At 47.7% G+C, this 27,713-nt stretch overlaps 1 protein-coding gene across 2 annotated transcripts in view; it reads right to left on the bottom strand.

Annotated features, from left to right (window-relative positions):
• The window catches only part of Rfx8 (regulatory factor X8), a 63,450-nt gene that overhangs the window by 21,838 nt on the left and 13,899 nt on the right, over window positions 1–27,713 (bottom strand). For both annotated transcript variants that reach the window (XM_076557422.1, XM_076557423.1), the window contains exons 5-7: window positions 10,413–10,476; window positions 3,411–3,521; window positions 1,856–1,933 (exon numbers count right to left, since the gene is read on the bottom strand). In XM_076557422.1, the coding sequence (XP_076413537.1) occupies window positions 1,856–1,933; window positions 3,411–3,521; window positions 10,413–10,476 (253 nt within the window). The remainder of the gene's footprint in view (window positions 1–1,855; window positions 1,934–3,410; window positions 3,522–10,412; window positions 10,477–27,713) is intronic.

Genomic DNA, 27,713 nt, shown 5'->3' with positions numbered 1-27,713 from the left:
TAAACTTTTTTTTTTCCTTCGTAAAGGAGCGCTTCCCAGGTATTTTGTTACAGTAACTGTTAGAGTTTGAATGTGAAATATCTCCCAATGGCCTATAGGCTAAAGACTTGGTCTTGGCTGGTAATGCTATTAGAAGGTGGTAGCGCATTTAAGAGTTAGACCTAGTAGGCAGTATCCCCGCCCCTGGGGGTGTGGCCTTTAAGAGGGTTGTGAGACTTCCTCTCTTCCTCTTTCTCCTAGTGTCTCACCCAGGAGGAACACTTTGTTCTGCCCCGCACTCCCCGCCTTCATATTCTGCCTCCTCACAGATGCAAAATGATGATGAGGCCAATCAAACACAGCCCAAAATTTCCCAAACTGTAAGTGCAAAGAAATGCCCCTTCATTTTTAAGTTTCTTATCTCAGGTATTTTGCCGCAGCTCACGGTCACTGACTAACAGGAAAAGGTGACTAATGAACAGCTCTGGGACTCATCAGACTTATTGGGCAACATTATTCCTTTCATTACCAAATGATACGTTTCTCAAGTTTTGGGGAAAATGCCTTGCTCGTCCCAGAAATGGAGCCTGTCACAGGACATGATTTACGCAAATATCTGCTGAGCGAGCGAGCGAGCGAGGGAAGCTTCCAGAGGCTGCAGGCAGAACAAGGGTGCGCTGGGCCTCTCCTGTGCTGTAATGCTCCACAGCACGTGTGTGCATGCTGGGTGGCTTGTCGCTCAAAGCTGAAGGGCTTAGATCCCAAAAGCATCAGGGAAACTTTCATTCGGGGGCGCCCTGGTTTCCCTGGGCTTTTAATCTCACACTTGGAAAAGCAAAATCTGGGCAGGCAGCATGGCTCGGTGTATGCTGCCAAGCCCGACTTCCTGAGTTCCACCCCTGAGCCACACGGTGGAAGGGCAGAGGTGACGCCTGGAAGTTGTCTTCTGCCCCGCACACATGTCATGCTCACACATAGAAAACGGTAACTTAAAAATTATTAGTGTGTGTGTGTGTGTGTGTGTGTGTGTGTGAGAGAGAGAGAGAGAGAGAGAGAGAGAGAGAGAGAGAGAGAGAGAGAGAGAGAGAGAGAGAGCCAGGCAGTGGTGGCGCACACCTTTAATCCCAGCCAGGGGGATCTCTGTGAGTTCCAGGCCAGCCTGGTCTACAGAGCAAGATCAAAAACTACACAGAGAAATCTTGTCTCAAAAAACCAATAATAATAACTATAACGATAATAATAATAGTAATAGTAATAGTAATAGTAATAATAATAATAATAATAATAATAATAATTGTGTTTTCCACAGGCAGTTCTAAACCCTCCTTCTGTAAAAGGGAGACCCCAGAGCTTCACACTATAGGTAGGGGATGTATCACCAATGCCACACAGACAGTTCTAGAATAAAATCTTCAATACCCATGCCTGATCACTTTCCTCAAAATCCTGTTTCTTTCTTTTTCTTTTTTCTTTTTTGGAGCTGAAGACCGAACCCAGGGCCTTGTGCTTGCTAGGTAAGCGCTCTACCACTGAGTAGTACCCAACCCTTAAGTCCTGTTTCTTTTTCCATGCCCTATGTTGATAAAATGGCTTCAGCATTATTGGAAAACAAGGAGGCTATTGCTACCCATGCTTTACTCGGGCTGAGTTGAAACTGGTTCTTCAAGCATTGTGATACACACATCAGAACCTTGAAGAATTTCCCAACGACTGTGCTGAGGCTAGACTACTTCCCAGACCTCGCCAAGGACCGGACAGTCACGTGATGAGCCGTTTGAGGCAGAGGGACAGCTCTGGGTATCCCTGGAGGGGTCTGATCGAGTTACGTGGTTGACAGCCGATCGTGAGTGCTTGTACGTTATAGATCCAGGCCTACCTTCTCCAGCTCTTGGTTCCTCACACTCTGCAAAACGTCTCGGCAATAGTTGCAGTACTCATCAGCGAGAAAGACCACCTAGGAAAGCAGTGAACGTCAGCTCTGCTGGCAGGGCCACTTCACGAGCAACTGTCCTGAGAGACCCCGTGGACTCTGCTCTCTGAGGCCGTTCTTGTCACCGCTCTGACAAGACTGTAACGGGCTTGTCATCCGGCCTGCGCTCGTTATTTGTATGGAGTCAGCACAACTTACTGACTGACAGCTCATGGAACTTCCGTTTCGGTGCGGCAGCTCTTCCATCACCAGGGTTGGTTCTACCGCTGTAACTTTTGGAGGTGTGTAGTGTGTTTTCTGTGTATGTGCACATATGTGTGTGAACATGCACATGTGTGTGTGAAGGCCAGAGGGTGACATCCAATGTCTTCATCTACAATTGGTTCACTTTAACATTTTTTAAAGAATTTTTATATTTACTTATTCATGCATGTGGGAACATGCATGCCACGGCACAGGTGTGAGGTCATATTCATGTGTGGGGGTGTATATGGGAACATGCATGCCATGGCACAGGTGTGAGGTCATATTCATGTGTGTGGGTGTATATGGGAACATGCATGCCACAGCACAGGTGTGAGGTCATATTCATGTGTGGGGGTGTATATGGGAACATGCATGCCACGGCACAGGTGTGAGGTCATATTCATGTGTGTGGGTGTATATGGGAGCATGCATGCCCCGGCACAGGTGTGAGGTCATATTCATGTGTGTGGGTGTATGTGGGAACATGCATGCCACAGCACAGGTGTGAGGTCAGAGGAGTTGGTTCTCTCCTTCCACTGTGTGAGTTCTAGGAATTGAAGCCAGTTCTTCAGGCTTGGTGGCAGGTGCCACTCTCTGCTGAGCCATCTCACTGACTCCCTCTTTCTGAAGTTTGTTTTTGTTGTTGTTGTTATGTGTGTGTGTGTACCCGTGCACGTTTACATAGGCTCAAGGAGGCCATCGGGTGTCCCTGTCTGTCACTTTTGCCTCATTACCTGAGACAGGGAATCACTGACCCTGGGCTGCTGATTGGCTAGAGTAGCTGGCTGACGATCCCAACGATCCTCCTGTCTGCAGCTCCCCCCCCCCCAGCACTGGGATTACAGACTTGAGCCTCTGTGCCATCTCTTCAAGGCCGCTGGGATCTGAACTCGGATCCTTACGCTTGTGCAGCAGGCTCTTAGCTGACTGAACCGTTTCTCCAAAGGCCACCAATTTTTGACACCTCTCTTCCTAAACACTAGCATCCTGCATTATTTCCCAATTCTCTGCCTCCTTTTTCTGGCCTCCCTTCTTTCATGGGGAAAAGCCCTCACTTTAGACATGAAGGGCATCAGTCCAAAGGAGCCTTGCACTAGCTCTGAGGGGCAGACCCAGGGGGGATGTTGGTCCTTACAGATCTGAGAGGAAGGAGGCGGTATCCCAGGTGACAACCACATCCCAGGCAAAATAGGAAGGCCCTGATGTAAAAACCACACAGCCTGAAAGGTTGATGTCCCGCAGGACACAAACCTACCAGCTTACAGGAGTACTTGTTAGCCAGCTCTTGTTCCCAAAACGGACATCGTCTGAACGGAGACACCGGGGATTCCATCGAGTCCGTCTTAACTGGTGAGTGATTTTCACACTGCAAGTCATTTAGACAACGGTTATTTCTTTAAAATAAAATGTAGTCACAGTCACAGGTATAAGTTACTCTATCCACGGTCTTGGATATGGTACTATTTCTTTAACTCCCCTCATATTCCATCACAATGATAGTGATTCCTATAATACTGTCATCTACGTGGCCACAGGGGAGGGGTTTAAGCTTTAATATTGTCTCAGTTAGGGTTTCTATTGCTGTGAAGAGACACCATGACCACGGCAACTCTTATAAAGGAGAACATTTCATTGGGGTGGCGGCTGACAATTGCAGAGGTTTAGTTATCACCATCATGGCGGGGGGCCTGGTGGCTGGGAGTACGGCAGTGTGCAGTCAGACATGCTGCTGGCGGATTCCACAACTCCATCCAAAGGCAGCAGGAAGTGAACTGTAGTACTGGGTGTGGCTTGAGCATATATGAGACCTCAAAGCCCGCCTCCGTGGTGACACACTTCCTCCAACAAAGCCACACCTCCTAACAGTGCCACTCCCTTTGGGGGCCATTTTCTTTCAAACCGCCACAAATACATTACCCAAACTGATGATGCTTGGGGGGTCCTGTGTTACAGTCAAGAGCTAAATAGTCGTGTTCAGTAAAAATACCCTCTATGAGCAGCCTAACGTCACTACATATTTCTGTAACCGACATCTGTCAAATTGTTGCTCCCTGCAATAACATGGAGTCCTGTCAGGTTCGTGCGTGGAGCTTGAGCTGTGAAGAGAGTTAGCTGTACTGGAGTAAATCCTGGGCTGACAGGAAAATGGCTGTCACGGGCTTCACTTTGGAATAACAAATTTCAGGCTAGAAGGGACGGGGAAAGGGCAGTGGTGGTACACGCCTTTAATTCCAGCACTCAGGATGCAGAGCCAAGGGGAATCTCTGTGAGTTCGAGGCCAGCCTGGGCTATAGAATGAGATCCAGGACAGGCACCAAAAACTACACAGAGAAACCATGTCTCAAAAAACAAAAAACAAAAAAAACCAACCCCCCTGTCAAAAATAAAGAAAGCACATGGGCTGTCCTCACAATGCTGACATCCGGGCAGGGGGTGGGACTGCTGCTGGCCAAAAGACACCAATTTTATTTAAAATGATTTCTTTGAGATTTCTGAAAGCTTTCCTTATAATAGAATGGGCTGAAATGAGTTCCACTAATTGAACTTGGATGCAAGGCCAACCACATGGAATTGAGATTTTTCATCTCTCTCTCTCCATCTTAAGGCTGTGCTCAGTTCTGGATCCGGGTCAGGGTTTCACACCCCACCCCTGGCTTCCTCAGGTCCTACATGCGCATGGCTGAACTCAGCTACTTGCTGCTCTCTGAGGGGTTTGGTATGTTGCTGTCCACCAGGCTCCTGAGGGTCAGTAGCTCCTTTGAACTCCTGGGCACTCTTCCTCAGGGCGGAGGGCTGTGCTCAGCCATCATCTCTCAATGTGCCACACATGACAGCAAACACTCCCTGGGGGCGTCACTTCCCCTTTGTGACACCCCTCGTTACTACTGAGTGTCACACTGAGGACCAGGGAGTTGGACATACCACCCAATGGCCAGTGCTGCTGAATTACTTTGAGCGTCTGGTAAAAAGCAGGTGACCCTGAACTTGGGGAAACGCATTCTGTGAGTTCAGTGTTTCCAACGTCCTGCATCAACACCCCTTCTGGAGTACTCTTGGAAAGCAGCGGGGACATCAGCATCTAGACACACACACACACGCACGCACACACACACACACACACACACACACACACACACACACACACACACACACGGCAGTAATGTAGAGTGGTGACGACGCTCAAGGTTTCTTTCTTCGGGTGCTGCCTGCATCCTGGTCCCAGTGGACACTGCTCTCTGGTTTGTGGGGGATGGGGAGATTGACCATCAGGAAGGGTCTGTTTCCCAAGGCTTAGCCTGACTACCGGTGCTTCTCTTAGGACCCAGGGAGCTCAGTTCCAGCTCTGGGCAGCTTTTCACAGTGAAAACCCCACGTATACCCACCATCTGCTCCAGAGCTCAGACCGACCTGGATAGAGCTGCTCTCTGGCTGCTACTGCTGTTCCCAAAGTCATGTTTCTCAAAGTGTGGTCCTGAAACCACACTTTGGTAACAGGGATCCCCAGTCCCAGTCCCCAGGGGTGATTCAGAGGAGGCCAGAAATCTAGCATTTCAACTACATTTCTAGCACACTCAGGTTGAGAACTATAAATCCGGTAGGTGTATGGGTGTGCACACACATGTGCTCCCGTGTAGGGGCCAGAGCAGGGTGCCCGGCACCTTCCTTCATTGCTGTTGGACTGGAAGCCCGATGTTTTGTCTAGGCTTGCTGGCCACTGAGCCAACCGGATCCACCTGTCTCTGCTCCTTAATGCTGGGTTTATAGGCATGAGCAGCTGTGCCTGGCTGTTTCTACGGGGGCTTGGGATCCAATATCAGATCTTCGTCAAGTACTCTTACTCTCCAAGCCAGCCCAGCCTCTCTAGCCAGACTTTCTCTTCTCTCTGTCTCTGTCTCTGTCTCGCTCTCTCTCGCTCTCTCTCCTTTCCTTTCCTTTCCTTTCCTTTCCTTTCCTTTCCTTTCCTTTCCTTTCCTTTCCTTTCCTTTCCTTTCCTTTCCTTTCCTTTCTTCCTTTCCTTTCCTTTCCTTTCCTTTCCTTTCCTTTCCTTTCCTTTCCTTTCCTTTCCTTTCCTTTCCTTTCCTTTCCTTTCCTTTCCTTTCCTTTCCTTTCCTTTCCTTTCCCTTCCCTCCCCACCTCCCCTCCCCTCCCTCCTCTCCCCTCCCCTCCCCTCCTCCTCCCCTCCCCTTTTCCTCCCCTCCCCTCCCTCCCTCCCTCCCTCCCTCCCTCCCTTCCTTCCTTCCTTCCTTCTCTTGCTTTTTCTTTCTATTCCAAAACCACAGAAGTTCTCTATTTCAACATGAAAAATCACTGTTCCGCCGTCACCCAGAAGTCATGTTAGGATGTAGTATCAGGCCCTGAAGGATTCTCAGTCCTAGCTTGGACTCCTGTATCCACCGCTCCTCGGGCAGGCTCAGGATGTGGAGAGGACATGAGAGCCAGAGGGTGGGGAGGATCACCATGCAATGCTTCCTCCTGGCTGTGACATGCTGCTGCACTCGTGATTTCACAGCAGCTGTGGATGCCTGCATACACCCACACAAGATGAAGCTACCCTAGAGTCCAGCATGGATGGGGAGGGGCTCACAAGGCCCTAGCTAAGGAGCCATTGGCAGCCGATGGCTGCTAGAGGAGGAAGAGTCGCTTTTCCTTGGGGATGTGGCCATTGGCAGGTTGTCCATGTTACGGGGAGTGGCCCCCCAACCTGTGTGCATGTGGGCAGAACAAACTGGACTGGAAAGGACCTGAAGTTTGGAGGGGGTGTGTCGGGAGGCTATCTGGAGGGAGCTGCTGAAAGGGAGTGAGGCAGATGATGAAAATATAATGTGTGCATATATGAAATTCTCAAATAATAGATTATATACAGATATATTATGGTGATTGTAAGAATATAAAAGTACTTCGTTATGAGACATCAAAAGGAAAACTCATGGGTCCCTGAAGGGTAGGACACTGGGTCTCTTCCTCTTCCTCCCCCTTTTTCATGTCACAGCTGCAAGGTGAATAGCTTTGCTTCAGCATACACACCCCACCATGATATGATTCACCTCAGCCCCAGAAGATATGGGGCTGCCCCATGATAGTTTATAAAACTTCCCAAAGTGCAAACCAAAGCAAACCTCTTTAGTTTTTAAGTTGATCAGAGCAGGTCTTTTGTCACAGTGACAGGAAGCTGACCGGTACAATGCTTATGCGTTAACCCTGAGGTTACCATGGGGATGACTTCTTACTCTTGCCGTGGCCCCCAGACACGTTCTGCCTTTCCTGAGTTACTTCATCAGTCCTCTTGCCTTTTCTCTTTCTGTGTCTTTGATCACAACCCCCCCCCCCTTCCCCATATATATATCCTGTTCTCTCTTTGGAGACACTTTGATGGTGCCCCACACTATCTTGAATGAAATCCAAATTCCTCAGCCTGGCGTTAGCAATCTCTTCACATTTGGCTTCTCTCCACCTTCCTCGCCCAAAGCACAAGGCCAGTCCATTCCTCACCGCCTCCAGACTGTTGGCACCATCCCCCAGGTCAAATGCAAGCTACACCCCAAGATGAATACCCTCCCAACAAGGATTCTGGGAATCCCTTCAGAATCAGTGATGTCGTAGTTAAGAGGCAGAGCTCTGGTGCCCCAAGATGCTCCAATCTCCAGATCCCGTGACCCTGCTGCTGTACATGGCATGAGGGTATAGGTGGCCTTGAGAAGCTGGAAGGCAGGAAACTGATTCCCTGGAAGTTAGAGCAGAGCTCTACAGACGCAGTGACCTTAGCCTGGTAGGAACTGATGGGGGACTTACGGTGATATTTTATTTGTACTGAAATGTGATTTTATTTGTATGTTAATAAATAAAGTTGCCTGGGGGTCAGAGCTGATAGCAAGCCATAGCAGAAGCTGGGCTGTGGTGGCGCACACCTTTAATCCCAGCTCTTGGGAGGCAGAGCCAGACGGATCTCTGTGAGTTCACGGATACAGCCAGCATGGAGACACATGCCTTTAATCTCAATACCAACCATAGAAGACCTGGAGGTCTGTACAGACAGGCAGTGACGAGGAGGTCATGTGGTTGGGTTTACAACCAATGAGAAGGCAGAACAGAAAGTCAACAAAAAGACAGATACACAGGAAGTAGGCCTCTTGCGGAGAGGAAGGACAGCAGCGGCAGTGAAGGATAAGGTTTTTAGCTCTCAGCAACTGCTCTGACCTCTTGGGATATTAACTCAGCATTTGGCTCTGTGTTTCTTATTGAATAAGACGGTTACATCTACAGGGACTCATGCCCTCCAGAACACCAGAGAACCGTTTTGTGTTGTTCAAAGCCACTGACTTTGTGTTAATTTGTTACAGCACCCACATCTTCTCTGAGGCTCTCCCTAGTCGGTCCTCATGGCTAAAATGAATGTCACGGCTAGAGCAGGGAGGTAGGGGGGCGGGTACAGAAGGGAGATGACCAAGAGGGCTTGCAGCTGGGTGTGAAATGGCCAAGCTGGCCGGGTAAGAGGATGGACAGGAACCCACTGAAACAAGTTGTCTGTCTCTAGCGACGCCCACCCCTGCCGCACACACACCACCAGCTCCACACGGCACCTTGCCCTCTCCCATAACTTCTCAGTTTTATGAATAGTTACACTTTTTGAAACATGGCTTCTTTATTTTGTTTTATGTGTTTGGGTATTTTGCCTGCACACACTGATAATACGTGCACCGCATGCTTGCCAGGTGCCATGGGTCCCCTGGAACTGGAATTGCAGACAGTTGTGAGCTGCCATGTGGGTGCTGGGAATTGAACCTGGGACCTCTAGAGAAGCAGCAGTGCTCTGAACCACTGAGCCACCTCTCCAGCCCTGGGACAGTTACATTTTTTTTTTTTAAATATATCCTCGCACCTAACTGTAACAGACATTCTGGATTGTGGGTAAGGACGGCTTGGCTCTTAAGAAAGCTTCTGCCTATTCCGTGAAGGGGAGGAGAAAGAGCTCACACACCAAGACTAGGAAGTCCAGATGCGTCTCAGTGCGCTCTCACTGTGGGGAGTGGGCTCGGCTGCTGCTTACCCAGTGGCTGAGCATCCCCCTTGATGGCCTGCTCCATCTACCTGTGTCCCGGGGTGAATCCCTCAGCAGTCCGGGAATTAAGACTACCAGTGTAATTAGGGGATCCATGAGGCGGGGCAGCCCCCATTCATAACCACTCTGACCCACCTCAGCCCCCATTCATAACCACTGTGACACACCTCAGCCCCCATTCATAATCACTCTGACCCACCTCAGCCCCCATTCATAACCACTCTGACCCACCTCAGCCCCCATTCATAACCACTCTGACCCACCTCAGCCCCCATTCATAACCACTCTGACCCACCTCAGCCCCTCCTGCCTTTCCAGACTCACTGCCATTCAGCACTGTCCCAGTCACCCCATGTCAACCGTAGCTCCCTGCCCACAGACAGTGCTTCTCAAGCACGAGGCCCAGGGATTTTGTCTTTATAACTTCCGGGTTATATCCCATGCAGCCCTCAACAGTACTAGTCACAAAATAGATGTTTTTAAAAAATGACTCTTAGTGAGATTGTATTGATTAGGGAGATTAGGGACAATGTCTGTGTCTCTTCAAATCCCTCTGCTGATATCTTAATCAAACTGTGCTAGAGTTTAGAAGTGGGACGTTGGGAGGTGATTAGGTCAGGAGGGTGGGACCTTCATGAACTGGATCACTCACAAGCAAGAGGTCAGAGAAGGTCACCACCCAAGGTCAGGAAGGGGAGCCTGCTGCTTGCACCTAGGCACAGAGCCCTGGCCAGCACCACCCAGAACCATGAGAAATCAGTGTGTTTAAACTGCTCAGTTTAGAGTAATTTGCTTTAGCAAACTGAGCATGCACAATCAAAGTGCTCTCATGATGTCTTGGCCAACTAAAGCAAGGCTCAACTCAGTGTCACCGATTAGCTGTTAAAAGTTCTGACGTCCCGATTCTAAGAGTTGGAAGAATACCACAGAAGCACATTACAGGAAATCCATCACTGACCACCTATGCGTCCTTTAGAATTGTACCTCAAGAAGCACAGCTCGACAGTGAGCACAGCTGGGCAGTGTGGTCTTCTGAGACAGGGCCAGGTCTGTCTTAGCTGAGTATAATGTATGCTGGACACTCAACAGTGAGACCAATGGTGGGTTAAGGGTTGTCCAGAACACCACACACAAAAAACAGTTGTAGCTCCCAGATACAAGCGGGTCCATTGAAACACATCTATTTTATACCATACTCACTCTTTCTTCCTGTTGAATAACGTTGTTATAATCAGTAGATTTTCCAAAGGTGACCACATCACCACTGCGGAAGAACAGACAACAGAGAAATCACGTGACTAAGAGACCTCTCTCCCAACACAAGAACGGAATTTCTTCTGCAGCAAGCTTATCTGTTTAAGGTATAAGTCTTTATCAAAAAACCCCATCCTCCAAGGTCCTATCCACAATATGGTGATTGTCATGTGCTTGGGATTTTTTTTTTAAATCTATTTCTGTATCTGGGACAACCTTGCATTTTAATTTTAAAATTTTTATTCCCTTCAGAAGCAAGGGTATGATACCATCAAGGTTACAACTTCACTCCTGTGGGAAAGGAAAAAACCCACTGTGAAAAAGCGATCTTTACTGCTTTCTGATTCGGGTGCTTTACATTGGCAACCCAGATAGGATAATGTCACCAGGTGATGGAGGTGACAGAGCACTGTCACAGAACAAGGGAACTGGGGGTTGGTAGTAGACTGTAAGCTTCACTTTGCCATGTTCGCTGAGCTGTGTGTTTAAGAGACATACAGCAGATCATAGATATAGTCCTATTGAGTGGCGTGGTATGTTTTCCCTTTAGTTATGGGCATAAGACAAAGTAGGGTACAGGGCCTCCTGCTTGCCCCAGGAAATGTGCCTTCTCTAGGTGTGAGAGAGGACAGCATCTTCCTCCCTGTCTGCCGAGGGCTGTGGCTGAGCTGAGGGGCAGGCATGGCTCGGGAGCTTTGTCTACCCAAGTCATCCTCCTCCTCTTTGCCTCAGAGTGCAAGGCTCTCTCCCCTCAAAGCAGGGAGCCATCATCACGTGGACACTCAGGGATTGAGCCAGCAATGGCTTTCACTGCATCCAAGAAGACTCCATCCCTGCCCAGCCTCCCAAAAAACCCTGAGGGCTCTCTTCTAAAGGTTTGTGTCATGGTGTCGTTCTGTTCTCTTGTCTGAGTCATGAAAACCTGGACAGAGTATTTGATATGTATCTGATAATGTTTCCACACAGTACTCTATTCTCTCCCCAAATGCAGTGGACAGACTGAAAGCCTGGACACCAGCCCTTCAGGGAGGCACACACCCTTCATTCTTTAGCGAGAATTGTTATCAAAACATCGATTTTACTTTGGACATTCCAGATGGTTCATGGGATATAGGTTCCGTTCAACCCAGAGATACAGATGGAGGAACTCTGCACATAAGTAGCTTGCAAATGCTAGAAAATGGAGAATTTGAAGAGTTTTAGGAGTTCCATTTTGGAGATGTATTGTGGACTGAGCTGTGTCCCTGCTTCATATACTGGAGTGTTAGCCTCTAATGTAGCTATATCTGGAGATAGACGTGTGTGTGTGTGTGTGTGTGTGTGTGTGTGTGTGTGTGTGTGTGTGTATGTGTGTGTGTGTGTGTAGTTATATTGTAATTTGCCTTTTATTTTATAAGGGCTCACTCACAGTTGCCTTGAGGCTGGGACAGTTGCCTTGAGGCTGGGCGTGGTGGCACACACCTTTAATCCCAGCACTTGGGAGGCAGAGACAGGCGGATCTCTGTGAGTTCGAGGCCAGCTTGGTCAACAGAGTGAGTTCCAGGATAGGCTCCAAAGCTACACAGAGAAACCCTGTCTGGAAAACAGAGAGAGAGAGAGAGAGAGAGAGAGAGAGAGAGAGAGAGAGAGAGAGAGAGAGAGAGAGAGAGAGAGAGAGAGATTGCCTTGAGGTCTTAGAAAAGACTAAAGTTTTGAACTTGAAACTCCGAAGATTATAGAGGCTGTTGAAGTTGGAATGAATTCATTTTGCATTATGAGACAGCCATGAGCCTGTGGGGCCAAGGGCGCTAGGCTTTGGTATCAAGTTGAAGAGGCTGGGCTCATGAGGGTGAACTTGGATTGTCAACCTGGTTGGCTTTAGGAACACCTGGGCCATTAAGGAACACACCTTTGGGTGCATCTATTGTGGGAATCTGTGGGAGACCAGCTCTGAACTGCTCCCACTTTTTGAAGGGTTTTTAGGTGGGGGAAGAGGGAATTAAGAAATGATAGAAAGAGAGACCTAGCCGACGAGAAGAAAGACAGAAACACAGGAAAGCTTCAGGATGGCCTGGGTCAATACCCAACAGCCTTGAAGTTTATTCAAAAGGGCTTTTTATAATATGCCAAGGGGAGAGGCAAAAGACCTTCCCCTTGCAAGATCAAAGCACACTGTACAGCCAAGTGTAGACCCTTCCAAACACCTGTTAAGGACGCCCGTGACCAAATCATCTCCTTATGCAGCCCTGCTGGGTAAAGCAAGCCCAGATTCTCTGACCCTGAGTAAGTTCTCACTAGGAAGCCTCTGTGGGCTCCCACAATCTGCGAATGTGTTCCCAGAACCACTGACTGAGGAGGGGAAACCCACCCTGGATGTGGTGGCACTATCTCCTGGGATGGGGTCTTGGACTGAATAAAGAGGGGGGAAGCAGAAAGCCAGTTGAGCATTTGGCGGTCCCCATTCTCTGCTTCCTGGCCAGCACCAAAGACAAGCATCCCGCCACTGCCGTGCCTGTGCCTTCCCCTCAGTGAGGGAATGTGTTACTCGGAACTGGGAGCCAAAACAAAGCCTCTCTTGCTTTGCCATTTTGTCGGGTACTTAGCCATGGCCACAAGAAATACAAAGCAATACATATAGATTCTGGAACATTCTATCAATTCAAACAAAGAAACTAATAATATATGAACTGTGAACTGATCCCTAGAATAAAACAAGACAGAAGTAAACATCTGAAGTGAAAATTCACCGAATGTCAGAAAAGGAACTTAGCCAGAAAACTATGGTTGTCTGCCTTTGGGGATGTCTTAAGAATCGTTACTGAAGCCTTTTTTCTTTTTGAGACAGGGTCTCATTATGGAGCTCTGGCTGGCTTGGAACTCTCTTTGTAGACTAGACTTGCTTCAAACTCACAGAGATCCACCTTACCTCTGCCCCTCAAGTGCTGGGACTAAAAGTGTGAGCCATCACACCTGACCCTAGGCTTTTTTTTTTCCAAGTAGGAGGAAATGCAATTTCTCTACAATTCTACATTATGTCAACATAGAATTCCCAGTATCTTTCCTATGAAAAAATAAATACAAGACCACAATGTGAATTTTAGGTCCATTTATCCATCCAACTATCCTTCCCTCTAGTCACCTAATCCACCCATTTATCTGTTCATCTGTCTGTTCAACCATCCATCCACCCATCCACCTATTCGCCATTTATCCATTTGACTATCTATCGATCTGTTTCTCATTCAGTCATCACACACTTGTTAAGTGTCTGCCACATGACAGGCATTTTGTTGGCTTTTGTCAGGCATAGTTGTGATTGAGACACACATCTGTTCTCTTAGAGGCTAATCTACTGAGGAAGGAAAACAAAATGTAAAGATGGTGAACGAGAACCATGGCAGCTGACGTGTGGGGCATCACGATGTATGTCAGAATAGTCCTATGCCTCTGTGAATTCATTGGTTCATAAACATGTCCACCTGCAGCTAGATAAGCTCACATGAGCTTCCTTTGTGATTAGCTAGCCTCATTTGGCTGAAACTTGCATAAGACACTGGGATAGTAAGAGTAAGCTTCACCAGACATTCCTGACGATATTCAGAAATAGGAAAGTGGCAGCTGGCAGATCTGGGTCAGACTGAAGGGAACAATGATGGACACGTCACTCCTCTCTCTCACCCCTCTCCCACCTCTGACTCACAGCCTCAGAGCAACTAGAACTGCTTATTATGGCTGAGTCAGGCCCTCAAGTATTTCCAGCTTTTACATGAAACTCCCCAATTCCTGCCAGGTGATTGGTGTTAGATGTGGGTTTAACTCAAGGATAACTGGAAGGAAAGTGGTAAGACCAAGAGAAGACAGGATCTGTGTGTGGCTGTGATCCTCACTATGGGAGCCATGTTATTCTTTAATGTTAATGAGGGGATTTTATGCATTGAAATTACAATTATCAGAAAGAGAGAATGTTTCAGCTTCACAGAGGGATGCGGCCATCCAAACTAAAATCCACCTCCTCAGACAAAGAAACAGCGGGGCTGTCTCTACCCTGTCTGGGATGCCCAATCAAGAGAATGTGGGTCAATAAATAGGTTTAGTGAGTTTGAACCAGTTTTTCTTCAAAACCACCTCCTTTTAAGAGCAGTGGTTCTCAACCTTCCTAATGCTGTGACCCTTTAAAAATACAGTTCCTCATGTTGTGGGGACCCCCCTCCCCTAGCCATAAAATTACTTTTGTTGTTACTTCATAACTGTCATTTTGCTATGGTTATGAATACCTGTGTTTTCTGATGGTCCTAGGTGACCCCATGAGAGAGTTATTTGACCCCCTCCATGGGGTCGCAACCCATAGGTTGAGAACCTCTGTTTTAGAGCCACATGTAAGCAAAGATGCACAGAAGAATACACGGGAACAGGGGTGTAGATCAGGTTAAAGTGTGTGCCCGAGATGCACAAGAGCCTGAGATGATCTCTATGGGTAGTGCAGATTAAATAAAATATACATCGAAGCGGAGGCGGAGCTATTTCAGGAGAGGAAGGAAGGGAACCAGGCTGGGAGGAAGGTAGTCAAGAGAGGTTAGTGAGGGGGTAAATATGAACAACACACATCATAACCATGTGGGGAAATGCCATAACAAAAACCAGGGTATCACCACTCATTTTGTCTTAGAATTAGTATATGCTAATTAAAAAGTAAAAAGAAACCAGCATGAGTTAGGACGTGAGCTGGAGACGACAATACAGTTGGGCCACAAGGCTGATGGACAGAGAACCTCTGCTCTTAAGGGTCCAGCCTTAAGGCCTGGCGTGGGAGCTTGGAGGTCTCCGCCAAACGACCTGGCGCAGTGAGGATCTGGTGGAGTGGACCTAGAGAGAACTGCAGACGCTTGCTGGGCTTGAACCTGGAAATCTGGGCTAGAAAGTAAGGCTGTGGTAGACCTGAGTCCTGCTTTCCCTGCACTGGAGTCTACCATCACCCAGGGGCCAGCCACAGCGAGAAGAAGGCCAGAGCGGGTCTGTCCAGGCGCCAGCCACAGGGCCTGTGTGTCTCTGGGCTCACTGGCCCCGGCGTCATTTCCCCAGTGCGGTTCTGATTCAGACCACCAGGACATTTATTAGGCTCCAAGCCAAAGCAGAGTCACTGCTAAACTATGGCCCTCGTGAAGCCACACACAATCCCCAGAGCTGGCCTTGCTGAGAAGGAAGGGATCCAGGTCCCCCGCTGGGTGTCGGAGGCCTGAGCAGTTTCCAATCACCAAAGCAGCACCAAAAGCAGTCCTATGGCATAGGAGTGGCCCTGTGTTCGTCTGTCCCATGAGGACGTGGGGTCCTTGTGGGCTGCCCCTCAGCTGCTGCATCCTAACCTAGGCTATTAGGATTTAATAGTAAACACTGGGCAAGGGGAAGGGCAGTTAGACCAGGGAAGACGGGAGGTCAGGGAGGAAAGACGTGGCATCCTGGAGCAGCATCTGATGGCTACGCTTCCTTCAGCAAGACTCTTGGGCTCTGGGGGGTCCTGGACAGGAATGTCGAGGGGTCAGATGACTCTAAGTCCTACTTAAGGCCCAGAGCCTCTAAATATTTGGTAACATGTGACCTCGGACGTCCTTTCCAGGCTCACCTATAGATTCTTCTGAGTCCCCTCAATGGAGAAGACGCAGGGAACCCTTGTTTCTTTGGGGACCAGCAAACGTCTATGTGCTTTATGTAGTAGGAAAATCACATTACTTTAATCAGCTTTCACAATCACTTGGCACGGAAGAGACCAAGACCCACGTCTAGAATACACGGTTAATCTTAAAAACATAGATAAGTAAGTAAATATGCCCACACGTCTTTCAAGTGTGGTGTTAGCTCTGGTTCGCCGCCACATTCTCGGCTTTGGCATCACTGCCGTTAATCTAGACTTCCATTACGTCACTCTGGCACCCCAGTCTCTCTCACACATCGCTCTAACAGTGGGGAAGACACCTTGAAGCAATTACAAAGGGAAGAGGATTAAAATGTAGTAAAATCCAATTCTCAGACCAGGCTGGTCGAGTGGGAGCACCGTCTCCCAGTCCCCGTGGGTCCTCCCGCAGTGCTCTCTCACCACAGGTGAAATAATGGGTTTTGATTGAAAGACGCTCTTCACAGATAGCTTTGGATATAATGTTGAAATGTACACATGGATTCATATAGGGGCATGCCATCACATCACAGCTGCAAAATCTGTGCGGTTTTGATTACACGAAATATGGGCCTCTCTGAAATACGCCAACCAACTTGTGTGGTGCCGTACTTCATTCACCCTAATCCTCAAACCTCCCTGCCAAGGTGGAAGCTAAGGACTGTTGCCCCATTTTATAGATCAGGCGGGAGAAGGAGAATTCAGAGAGGGAGGTTCTGATCTGAGTTCAGAGCGATGCCCTGTCATCCTGGTCTTTTAGGACACACAGGTGCCAGACAAGGTAATAATAATACAGGGGCTGTGGATATAGCTGAGTTGTAGAGACCTTACCTACCATATACAGAGCACAAGGATCATCCCTCCCGGCACACAGACACACACACACACACAAAGACACACAGACACAGACACACAGACACAGACACACATACACACACAGACACAGACACATACACACAGACACACACACACTGGTTCCATCCTTCCCAACACACAAATACAGACAGACAGACAGACACATGCACACACAAATGCACACTAGTTCCATCCTTTCCAGCACACAGACATAGACAGACAGACAGACAGACAGACACATATACACACACACACATTGGTTCTACGCCTCCCAGCACACAGACATACACACAGACACACAGACACACACACACATACACACACACAGCCAACCTATAGTAAGAGTATTTTGAAACTAAAAATGTGCAAGAATTAGGCTACTGGAAAAAAACATGCTGGCATGCTGAGCACCAAAGCTTAGTCATTTTCTTCATGGAGGGAGGTTGCTATTCAACTATTTAACTGTCTCCTGACCCATTAGATTTAATGAACAACTTAATTGCAAAATGACGACCTGTGGGAAAGCCTCTGTGAGTGTTGAAAGTGTAAGTTATCCACGGTTGCTTTCTTGATGCAAATTTCAGCCTCTGGGTGTGTGTGTGGGGGGGGGGGGGTCACATTTCACAGGCAGACAGCAAATAAGACCAGGCCTTGCAGTGGGTGGCTTTCCACGGAGACGGGCCAGGGAGGGGTCCTTGGAGCAAACCATAAGTTCCTGAGGATGTCAGGGGAGCTTGGGGCTGGGATCTGCTTCCAAAGCCTTTGCCGAGCCAGGGTGTCATCCAGGGCCATGATTCCTCATATACAAGCTTTTTTTTTTTTTTTTTTTTTTTTTTTTTTTTTTTTTTTTAAGGCTGCTAGAAAACAACCCGGTAATGCATATGTTTAACCTCAACAAGTTCTAACCAGCCCTGGAAACCATAGGGTGGACAGGGCCAAAAAAGCTGGTTGCAACTTGGACACCTCATTAGTAGGGAGACTCATCCGCGGTCGCGCTGGGGGGTCCTGGCCCAAAGGCTCTGTTTTCGTCTTAGCCCCTTCTTGTACACCCGCTGCCTAAACAGAAGGAAGAGAGGCCCTTCCTGGGTCAGGGACCTTCTGGCAGAGTGGCTGGGATCCTTGGGTGGTGGTGGCCACAACTGCCAGACTGCAGCTAACTTCCAGCGTGGTCGCTCCCCCCCAGGGGCTGGGGGAGGGGGGCTGGAAGAAGAGTGCTCTGCCTGTAGTGCTTTGCTGGTACACAGATCCAGCTGTGGACCCACAGCTGCATTCCACAGGCTCAGGCGGCCACCCCAGGGCAGTCCCCTGAGCTCATGAGCTGGCAAGAGAACAAAGGGACCAAGAACAAAGGCTCAGCGTTTGAAGGACAGCGTAGACACTTTCAAAGGCCTTTAGCTGGAAAAGCTGTGTGTGTGTGTGTGTGTGTGTGTGTGTGTGTGTGTGTGTGTGTGTTGTGTATGTTTGTGTGTGTATATATCTGTGTCTGTGTGCTGGGAGGGATGGAACCCGTGTGTGTATGTGTATCTGTGTGTGTGTGTGTGTACATGCCTGTGCGTGTGTGCTGGGATGTACATAATGTGTGTATGTGTGTGTGGTGTGTGTATGTTTGTGTGTGTACATATCTGTGCCTGTGTGCTGGGATTGATGGAACCTCTGTGTGTGTGTGTATGTGTGTGTGTGTGTCTGTATGTGTGTCTATACACATCTGTGTCTATGTGCTTGCAGGAGTGGAATGTGTGTGTGTGTATGTTTGTGTGTGTATGTGTACATGTCTGTCTGTGTGCTGGGAGAGACAGAACCTGTACCCATGTGCATGCATGTGCGTGTGTGTGTGTGTGTGTGTGTGTGTGTGTGTGTGTGTGTGTGTGTGTATGCTTGTGTGTGTATGTGTACATGTCTGTCTGTGTGCTGGGAGAGACAGAACCTGTACCCATGTGCATGCGTGTGTGTGTGTGTGTGTGTGTGTGTGTGTGTGTGTGTGTGTGTATGCTTGTGTGTGTATGTGTACATGTCTGTCTGTGTGCTGGGAGAGATGGAATCTGTGTGTATGTGCATGTGTTGTGTGTGTACACTTATGTGTGTGTCTATGTGTATGTGTTTATATTTGTGTGTGTGCACATGTCTGTGTCTGTGTGCTGGGAGGGACAGAACCTGTACCCATGTGCATGCATGTGAGTGTATGTGTGTGTGTGTGAGTGTATGTGTGTGTGTGTGTGTGTGTGTGTGTGTGTGTGTGTGTGTTGTGGCAGGGAGGAGGGCGAAGGTTAATTCCATTACATCTTGAAGAGAAACATGAGATTACATGTAATTCTTTCCAGAATTTAATTTAAATAGAATGGAAAAGGAGTTTTCTTTAAAATGTTTTAACTTGGGATTTAAGTTCAGCAGGGCTGCTTCCCCAGATATGATTAACACACACACACACACACACACACACACACACACACACACACACACACACACAGCACTCTGACAAGAGAGGGAGGCATTTTGTGCCTTGGCCTCAGTCTGACGGATTTCTAGGTCAGCAATTACACCATGTCCAGGTCTCAGTCTGGCTGCCTGCTAAACACAATGGGATCCTGGGAGGCCTGTTCCCTGCAAAATCACACTACCCTGGAGATGGAGAAGAGGGAGAGTTCTGGACTTCACAAGGGGGTCTTTTTCATATGGTAAGAAGCAAACAAAAAAATCTCAAGATCTTGATCAGATCTTGGCCTCTCCTGGATCTAGGGTGTGAGTTACCACACCCATCCCACCCCATAGATATTCATCTGTGCTCTGTCACCTCTGTGCGAAGTAAGCAGACACTGCATCCTGGTCCCCAAGATGGACCCTTTGCTGTATCTTGGGATACATTTCTCCTCCCCTGCAGAAGTATGGAGGAACGGGGTGTGGTGGTATTCCAAGGACTTGAGTGTAGACTGTTTGCATTGACGCAGTGGCTGTCTCAAGGCAGTGGGGCGATAGACAGACAGGCCTGTCTTGACACTGAATGTGTTTTAGCTAGGCTCTATGTCTCTTTGAAGTGTTTGGGGACAGTGGCACAATGCTGAAAGCCACTTTTCCCGTTCTTGGCCAAATCTCTGTGCTAATGCTGTGTGTGTGTGTGTGTGTGTGTGTGTGTGTGTGTGTGTGTGTGTGTGTGTGTTGGAGGGTGATATGTGTTTAAACCATCCTCTCGAACAGCCCAGGCACAGGTTAGCATCCCCCAGCTGCTTTAGAGAGCTTGTGTGCTCCACCCTAAAATGGTTCTGGGAAGAAATACTTGTCTTTCTCTCGGTTGTGGGGCTGTAACTCGGGACTGCTGGGCAAGTGCTCCACCACCGAGCGACATCTCCAGCCCCAGGCTGCCTCCCCAGGGGAATCTCTATCCTGCCCCTCGGTCAACAACAGAGCTGCTGTACACTGGCCGTCATTCCTGGACTCATAAAGGACCACTGGCCTCAGCGAGGCAGACAACTTTGGGGGGAACCTCAAAAACTCCCATCTAAAGCCTTGCCCAGGGCTCTCCCTTGGGTTTTAAATGCGGGGAAGCGAGTGTAAGCAGACCCAGCTGCGCTCTGTGGGGCTGATGACTTCCAGGTGTGCAGAGGGAGGCTCCTCCTTGCTGGCTTCCCTTTGCTAATGAGTCCAGGGCACCCACCCCCCAGATCTGTAGGAGGCAGACAGTTCTTCTGTCTCCCGGGCACTATCAGCTCACCTCTCATGTGGGGAGAAGGGCCAGAGAACTTTGAAGGGGAGCAAGGGTTGGAATGGCTGTAGCCTATACAGCTTTGAGAGCCCTGGCCGCCCCGAGGACTGAGCAGGGAGACGTCATGGGGCTTACCATGCCTTTTCTCCCGGATTATGGAGTTATGCTTGCTTTATTATTTTTAATTGAATTTTTACCGATGTAATTATAGATTTATATGGAGCTGTAAGAAATAATTAGGGGAGAGATCGCTTTTATGCTCTGCTATGTTATACCCGGTGGTAACATTGTTTGAAAACTGTAGTACAATCACCCCTTCAGATCTACCGGGCATTGGTTCCAGAACCCACTAAACCTCTAAGGAAACCTAATTCCATGGCTGCCAAGTCCTCATATGAAATGTATAGTATTTGCAGAGACCTTGCACACACCCCTGAACACTATCAATCAGCTCTAGTTGACTCACAGTACCCAGCACATTGGAAATGCTATGACAAAGCTGCCACACTATATTGTGTAGGGAGTAATGCTTAAAACAACAACAACAACAACAAAACAAAACAGTTCCTATATTCAATGCAGACAGATTTTTTCCCCCAAATAATTCCCACCCATGGTTCATCATGTCACAGTCTAGATATTGCCATTGAAACAACTCACCTATCTTACTCAAATTTTCTGTTTTACTTAATCTCTCTCTCTCTCTCTCTCTCTCTCTCTCTCTCTCTCTCTCTCTCTCTCTCTCTCTCTCTCTCTCTTCATTTAATGCACACACATACACACATGCATTTCTAAACAATTTTATCACCTTCGTAGGTTCATCTATCTCTCACCACAGCTGAGGTGTTGTTATAGGGGAACCAACCCATGGGATAAGGATGGAAAGACAGGACACGGAATTCAAGCAAATATTTGCAGATCACATAAACAACCAAGGGATAGTATCTGAAATAGGGAGAAGTGACCCAGAAGTCCAGAAATAACGATCCCTCAAGGGATGGCTTTTATATCCAGGCTCATCTCCAGCTTCCCTCGCCCCTGGACCGCTCATCTTCCCCTCGTTTGATCTGAATACGTCCCGTCAGTGGAATCATGCAGGGTGGGGGCTATTTTCCCTTAGCAAAACTCCACAGAGATTTATCCAAGTGTCGACGTGAGTCAACGGTTTGCGCCTCTTGACTGCTGGGTGGCCGTCTATGGTAGAGATGTACCTTAGGTAGATTAACCAGCCACCCGCTCGCTGCAGGGCATCTGGGCTGACTCCAGTTCGAGGCTGTTACCGCTGCAGCTGTTGTGAACATTCGTGCAAGGGTCTGCATGTGGACAGTAGTTTTCATTTCTCAGGGACAAAGGTCTAGAAGATCCACGGGTGGTTATACAGTACTCATGTGTCAGTTTTTATGAAAAACTGACAAACCGTTTTGTAGGGTGACTAATCATTTTCCATTCACACGAGAGATGTGGGAACAGCCCGGGTTCTCTGCATTGTCATCGGGATTTGGTCTTTCTGTGTCTGTTACTCCCACACTGTGTATGTGGAAAGGGTTTGCTGGGTGGGGGTGGGGGGAAGGAGGGTATTGTTTGTCTTTTGTTTGTTTTCTAATAGGATCGTTTTTTGAGTTTTCATACTATTGGGTTTTACATGCTCTTTCTAAATTCTGGATTCTAGTCATCTGACAACTGTGCGCATTGCAAATATTTTCTTTCTGTCCGTGTCCTTTCTACCCCCTTTTCATGCTTTTGAAAAAGCCCAACTAAGTTTTTTCCTTTTAGGGTTTTTGCATTTGGCAGTAAGTCTGGGAACTTTCTGCCTAGCCAAAGGCCCCATGAAGCTTATTTTAAATTTAATATTCTCATATTTTATGTATTTGCTTTATTGTTGTTAATTTTGTGGTAAGATTTTGCAAATATTACCTAGCATAATCTCAAACTCTTAAACCGTTGGGAACCTCAGCCTCCCTACTGGCTGGAGTACAGCTTTATTCTTTTGTGGGGGTTGAGACAGGGTCTTTCTACATAGCCCTGCATGTCCTGAATTTACTACATAGACCAGTTTGGCTTCTAACTCACGAATAGCTGACTGCCTCTGCCTCTTGAGTACTGGGATTAAAGGCATGCGCCTGGCACAGCTTTGTTCTTATCCTTATATTTTAAGTTTCAGCCTCTGACCTACCTTGAGTTAGGTTGTGATGTTTATGTTGAAGTTCATTTTTCTTTTGCATGTGGTTTTCTAACTAGTAAAACGCTACCCTCTTTTATCAGTTCTCAGCCCATGGGTTGAGACCCCTTTGGGGGGTCGAATGACCCTTTCACGGGGGCCACCTAAGACCATCGGAAAACATAGACATTTACATTACAATTCATAAGAGTAGCAAAATCACAGTTATGAAGTAGCAACGAAAATAATGTTATGGTTGGGGGTCACCACAGCATGAGGGACTGTATTAAAATATCGTCCCATTAGGAAGATTGAGAACCACTGCTCTTCTATCAAGTTACTGTGTTCCTCTGTCATGACTTGAGGGCTGGCAAGGTGCCTCAGTGGGCAAAGGTGCTCCTGCCAGGCCTGAGAACCTACGTTGGATCCCTAAAACCCACATTGTGGAAAGAGACCTCGTTCCCACAAGCTGTCCTCTGACCCCGACTGACACAACATGGCGTGCATGCACATATAATAATAACATGTGGTCACTTTAAAATTAAAAGGTAGTTGATCACATTTGATGAGTCTTTTCTCGATTCTCTGCCCTGCTCTGAGTTCCTATGCTACCAGTCAAACCATGGGACCCTGCTGGCTGCGGCTACACAGAGCACTTAGTAAGATGGAGTGCTTCCGTTGTCAGGCTGCTTCCTTGAGGTTGTTTGAGCTACTTGCCTTCCCGTACAAGGAGAGAAATTCAATGCTTTCGTAGTATATTCACGGACTTGTGCAACTGTGTAGATATAAGGTAACCCTGCAGGTCACGGACACCGAGCATTGGAAAGGCCTGTGCAAGGCTGCTCCTTGGCTGGAGTCTGGAAACTTGGACTGTGGAGTGTTCCCAGTGGCGGTTTGCTGGCAGGGGCGGCTCACGGTGTGGCGACTGTACAAATGCTACAGCTTATGCAGAACACCTGCTTTTTTGAGGGGGGTATTTTTGGGTGTTCTCTCTATTATTTAGACATGTGCTGGGCACAGGGTGCTGCATTATCAGCTCCCGATAAAAAACTTTGAATATCAAGTCTCTAGTGTGCTAACTCAGGCAAATAAATAAATAAATAAATAAATAAATAAATAAATAAATAAATAAATAAAATCACTCAACATATAGCTACATTTTGGTGGTTGAGGAGTGGGCTCTGCAGGACTGAAGACTGAGCTTGGAGAAAGATGACAGAGGGCAACCTCAAAGAGGTTCCCTCTACTCTGTTTCTCTGTGTGTGTGTGTGTGTGTGTGTGTGTGTATGTGTGTGTGTGTGTGTGTGTGTGAAAGCACACACACACACACACACACACACACACACACACACACGAGTGCACACGCATGTTCACCTGTGGAGACCAGAGGTCAGTGTCAGATATCTTCTTCCCCTATTGCTCTCCACCAATTTTCTTCTTTTTTTCTTTTGGACAGAGTCTCCCCCTGACCCTGGCGCTCACTGACTTAACCAGGCTTGCTGGACTGGCAACCTGCCTCCCAGCACTGGAACGGCAGCCGCATGCCTCTGCCATGTGCTGCTGCTGTGTGGGCCAGACCTCATGCTTCCAGCCTTTCCTCCTCTTCTCCGCAATCCGGCTGGTTATCTGTACATCACTGTCACAGATCTTAGCCACACCGCAGTCTTATGCCAAGTCCCAGGAGCCCTTCCACCTGATCCCCAAAAGTGGAGATGGTCTTGGGGATCCGCTGACACAGTGGTAGCAGTGATGAGGGACCCCAACTCAATGAGGCCATGCTATAGCATCATTTGGGTTAAGGGAGATGGACTAGTTGTTAGGAGAGCACACATTTGGTGTGATCATCTCTTACCATTGTATAAGGTCCCCTTTTTGTCCCAAGTGCCTTTCCTTATTCTGAAGTCTATCTTATGGGATGTGAACACAGCCACTCTTGCCTTTTTGAAATTATATATGTGTGTGTGTGTGTGTGTGTGTGTGTGTGTGTGTGTGTGCATGTGTATGCATATATAATTTATTATATGTTATATATAATTTTTGATATTTTTAATCATATGTATGTACATGTCTGGGTGCAGGTGCTTGTGGAGGCTGGAAGTGTCAGATCCCCTGGAGCTAGAGTTATAGGGAGTTTTGGGCCACATGTGTGGGTGCTGGGAATTGAACTGGGGCCCTCTTAAAGAGCAATACATGCTCTTAACCTCTGAGCCATCTCTTCAGCACCCAGTGATATGTTACTTCCATTTTTAAAAAGCTTTTAACTTGTCTATGTCATCAAATTTGAAGTATGTTTCTTGTCGGCAGTATTTTTCTTCTGAGTCATTTTTCTTTGTTTTAAATCCATGCTGCCAACACTCTCTTCCCATTGGTGCTTGGAGATAATTTACAATTAAGGTAATTGTTGGCATGCCGGCTCTTCATTTTCCCTTTATATGACTTGTCTCTATTTGTTTCCTTGGGTTCTGAGTTCTGCTCCTGAGTCCTGGCCTTTTGGAGAGTTACTTTAAGCATAGGATCCCATCTTGCTTTAATTACAGTGTTCTTGGGTACATATCAGTACCGTTCTCATGGCAGCTGCCTGAGTATTAAGTACAGCATTTACATCCGAATCCACAGTCTGGTGTTCCTGAGCGTCACCATTTTGGATGAAGAGTGGATATCTCTTTCCATTTAGGCCCCTTTCCTTCCCAGCTTTAATGTATCATTATATGGAGTGCAGGTCTTTGCTAAAGTAATGAAATACGACTTCTAAAATTCAAGGAGGAGGAGGAAGAAGAGGAGGGGGGGTGGGAGGGGAAGGAGGAGGAGAAAGAAGAGGAGGAGGAGGAGGAGGAGGAGGAGGAGGAGGAGGAGGAGGAGGAAGACAGCTTATTATATGCTTCTGTGCTTCCGCTCTGGCTGCTGCTTCTTCTTCGCGATGTCCCAGGATTCCTCCTGCCATCACCCCCTTGCTTTTTGAAGGATTTCCTTCAGCTCACCTTCAGGGGTGAGTTGGCTACTGGCAAGTCATTTTTCCCCCTCATCTTCTTTTTCCCTTCATTCCTGAAGGATACTTTTGTAAAGTTTTAAAGTGTGTGCATGCTTGTGCAGGCATGCGGCACGCACTCAGCACACACACACACACACACACACACACACACACACACACACACACACACACATCAGTGCCGGTGCTCAAGGAGGGCAGAGGTATCAGATTCCCTAGAGCTGGAGTTATAGGCAGTTGTGACTCTTAATGTGGATGCTGGTAACCAGGCTTAGAGCCCTCTGCAAGAACAGCAATGGTCGTTAGCCACTGAGCCATCTCTCTAGCCCCTGAAGGTAACTGTGCTGCATACAGAAGTTGGAGTGGACAGTCCTTCTCCTCCAGCTCTTGAGAACTATGGGGGCCAAATTCATCTGATGAGATGATTGAGCTTTGATGAGAAAGGAGCTTTTTGGAATCTGTTTCAGGTCACATGTCTCCACCTTGATAGATTTCAGAATTTTCCCTGATTGTGTTTTCTTTTTCTTTTCTTTCTTTCTTTTTTCTTTTCTTTCTTTTTCTTTTTTTTTTGTTTTCAAAGGCTTGATTTTCAGAGGCATCCCTGTTTTATTTCTGCTTAGTGGTTTAGCTGGTTCCTGCTAGTGCTGTTTGTGGAGAGGGCAGAAGGGCTTCACTGGCTGGACTTGGGAATCTCTTTGCACAGTGTGCTCTGTGGAGGAGGAGCTCATCTTCCTGAAGTGTCTCGGCTCTCTGGGGGAGAAGAAACTTGGGCTGTGGGGCACGTGGGCTTCCTATATCAGAAGTCTTACTGGATCTGGGTCTCTCTTGACAGACCGGTTCACATTCATCAGTTTTTTGCTTCTTTGTTTGTTTGTTTTTTTTTTGTTTGTTGGAAAGAGGTATCTCAGACTCCTGGAGAAAGGCGAGCGCTGCCTGGACAGTTCATTTTTGATGAGAATTCCTCTTAATCCCCAAGAGTCAGAGAGAACTTGAAAACCTTGGACTCTTGCTGGGTTGGGGTTGGGTAGCACTGCTTCTTGGTGTAAGGATGAAGGAGGACTAAGATGAAGATGTCCTGCTCCTGCCCTGGGCCTGTAGCCCTGGGGTCCCAAACCAACTCTTCTTTCCACCCCAGTCTCCCTTTGGTTGCTCTTTTCTCCAGGGTTTGAAGTTGTGCCCAGAGAGCAGGATCAGGGAGAAACAGGTCTCTATCTGCCTGACGTTCCAGTTGGAAGTCCAAACCACCACATTTAAAGGCATGTTTAAATGTACGATGCAGTTGGATAATTAAGCATTCTGCTAATGAGTAGCATTGGTTTATAAGGTATACACAGTTTGCTTCCTAAAAGTAACTGAGTTGGCTTATACAGGTGATAAGAGGATCTAGATTCTAAGATGGTGCAGATTTGTGCTACCTCGCTTCTATCCAACTAAACACCTGGAGACATTGGACAGACAGTGAGCAGTAAAAAAAGCTCTAGATGTTGTGAAGGAGAATGGGCAGCTGGGGATGTGAAAGTTGAAAGAGACCTAGAGGAGGAAAGGGAATTCTAGCACTCTCTCGGTAGCAGGACAGAGGCTAATAACTGCTGTGGAACATTAGTTGAAGATGGGTTACATTTGTTTATGCTGTGGAACATTTGTTTAATGATGCAAAGATGTATTGCATTCTTTCATGTTGCATTTGTTTAACTCTGTGAAGCTGTGTTACTGTGCCTGTCTGAAACACATGATTGGTCTAATAAAGAGCTGAATGGCCAATAGTGAGGCAGGAGGAAGGATAGGCAGGGCTGGAAGGCAGAGAGAATATATAGGAGGAGAAATCTGGGAAGAGGCAACCAGGGAGCTAAAGGAGAAGGAGAGAGGACCCCAGGGGCCAGTCACCCAGCTACACAGCAAGCCATGGAGTA

Source organism: Peromyscus maniculatus, chromosome 21, assembly GCF_049852395.1.
Source record: "Peromyscus maniculatus bairdii isolate BWxNUB_F1_BW_parent chromosome 21, HU_Pman_BW_mat_3.1, whole genome shotgun sequence".
NCBI lineage: Eukaryota > Metazoa > Chordata > Mammalia > Rodentia > Cricetidae > Peromyscus > Peromyscus maniculatus.
The sequence above is the reverse complement of the archived record's forward strand: the minus strand, read 5'-3'. Positions and strand labels throughout refer to the sequence as shown.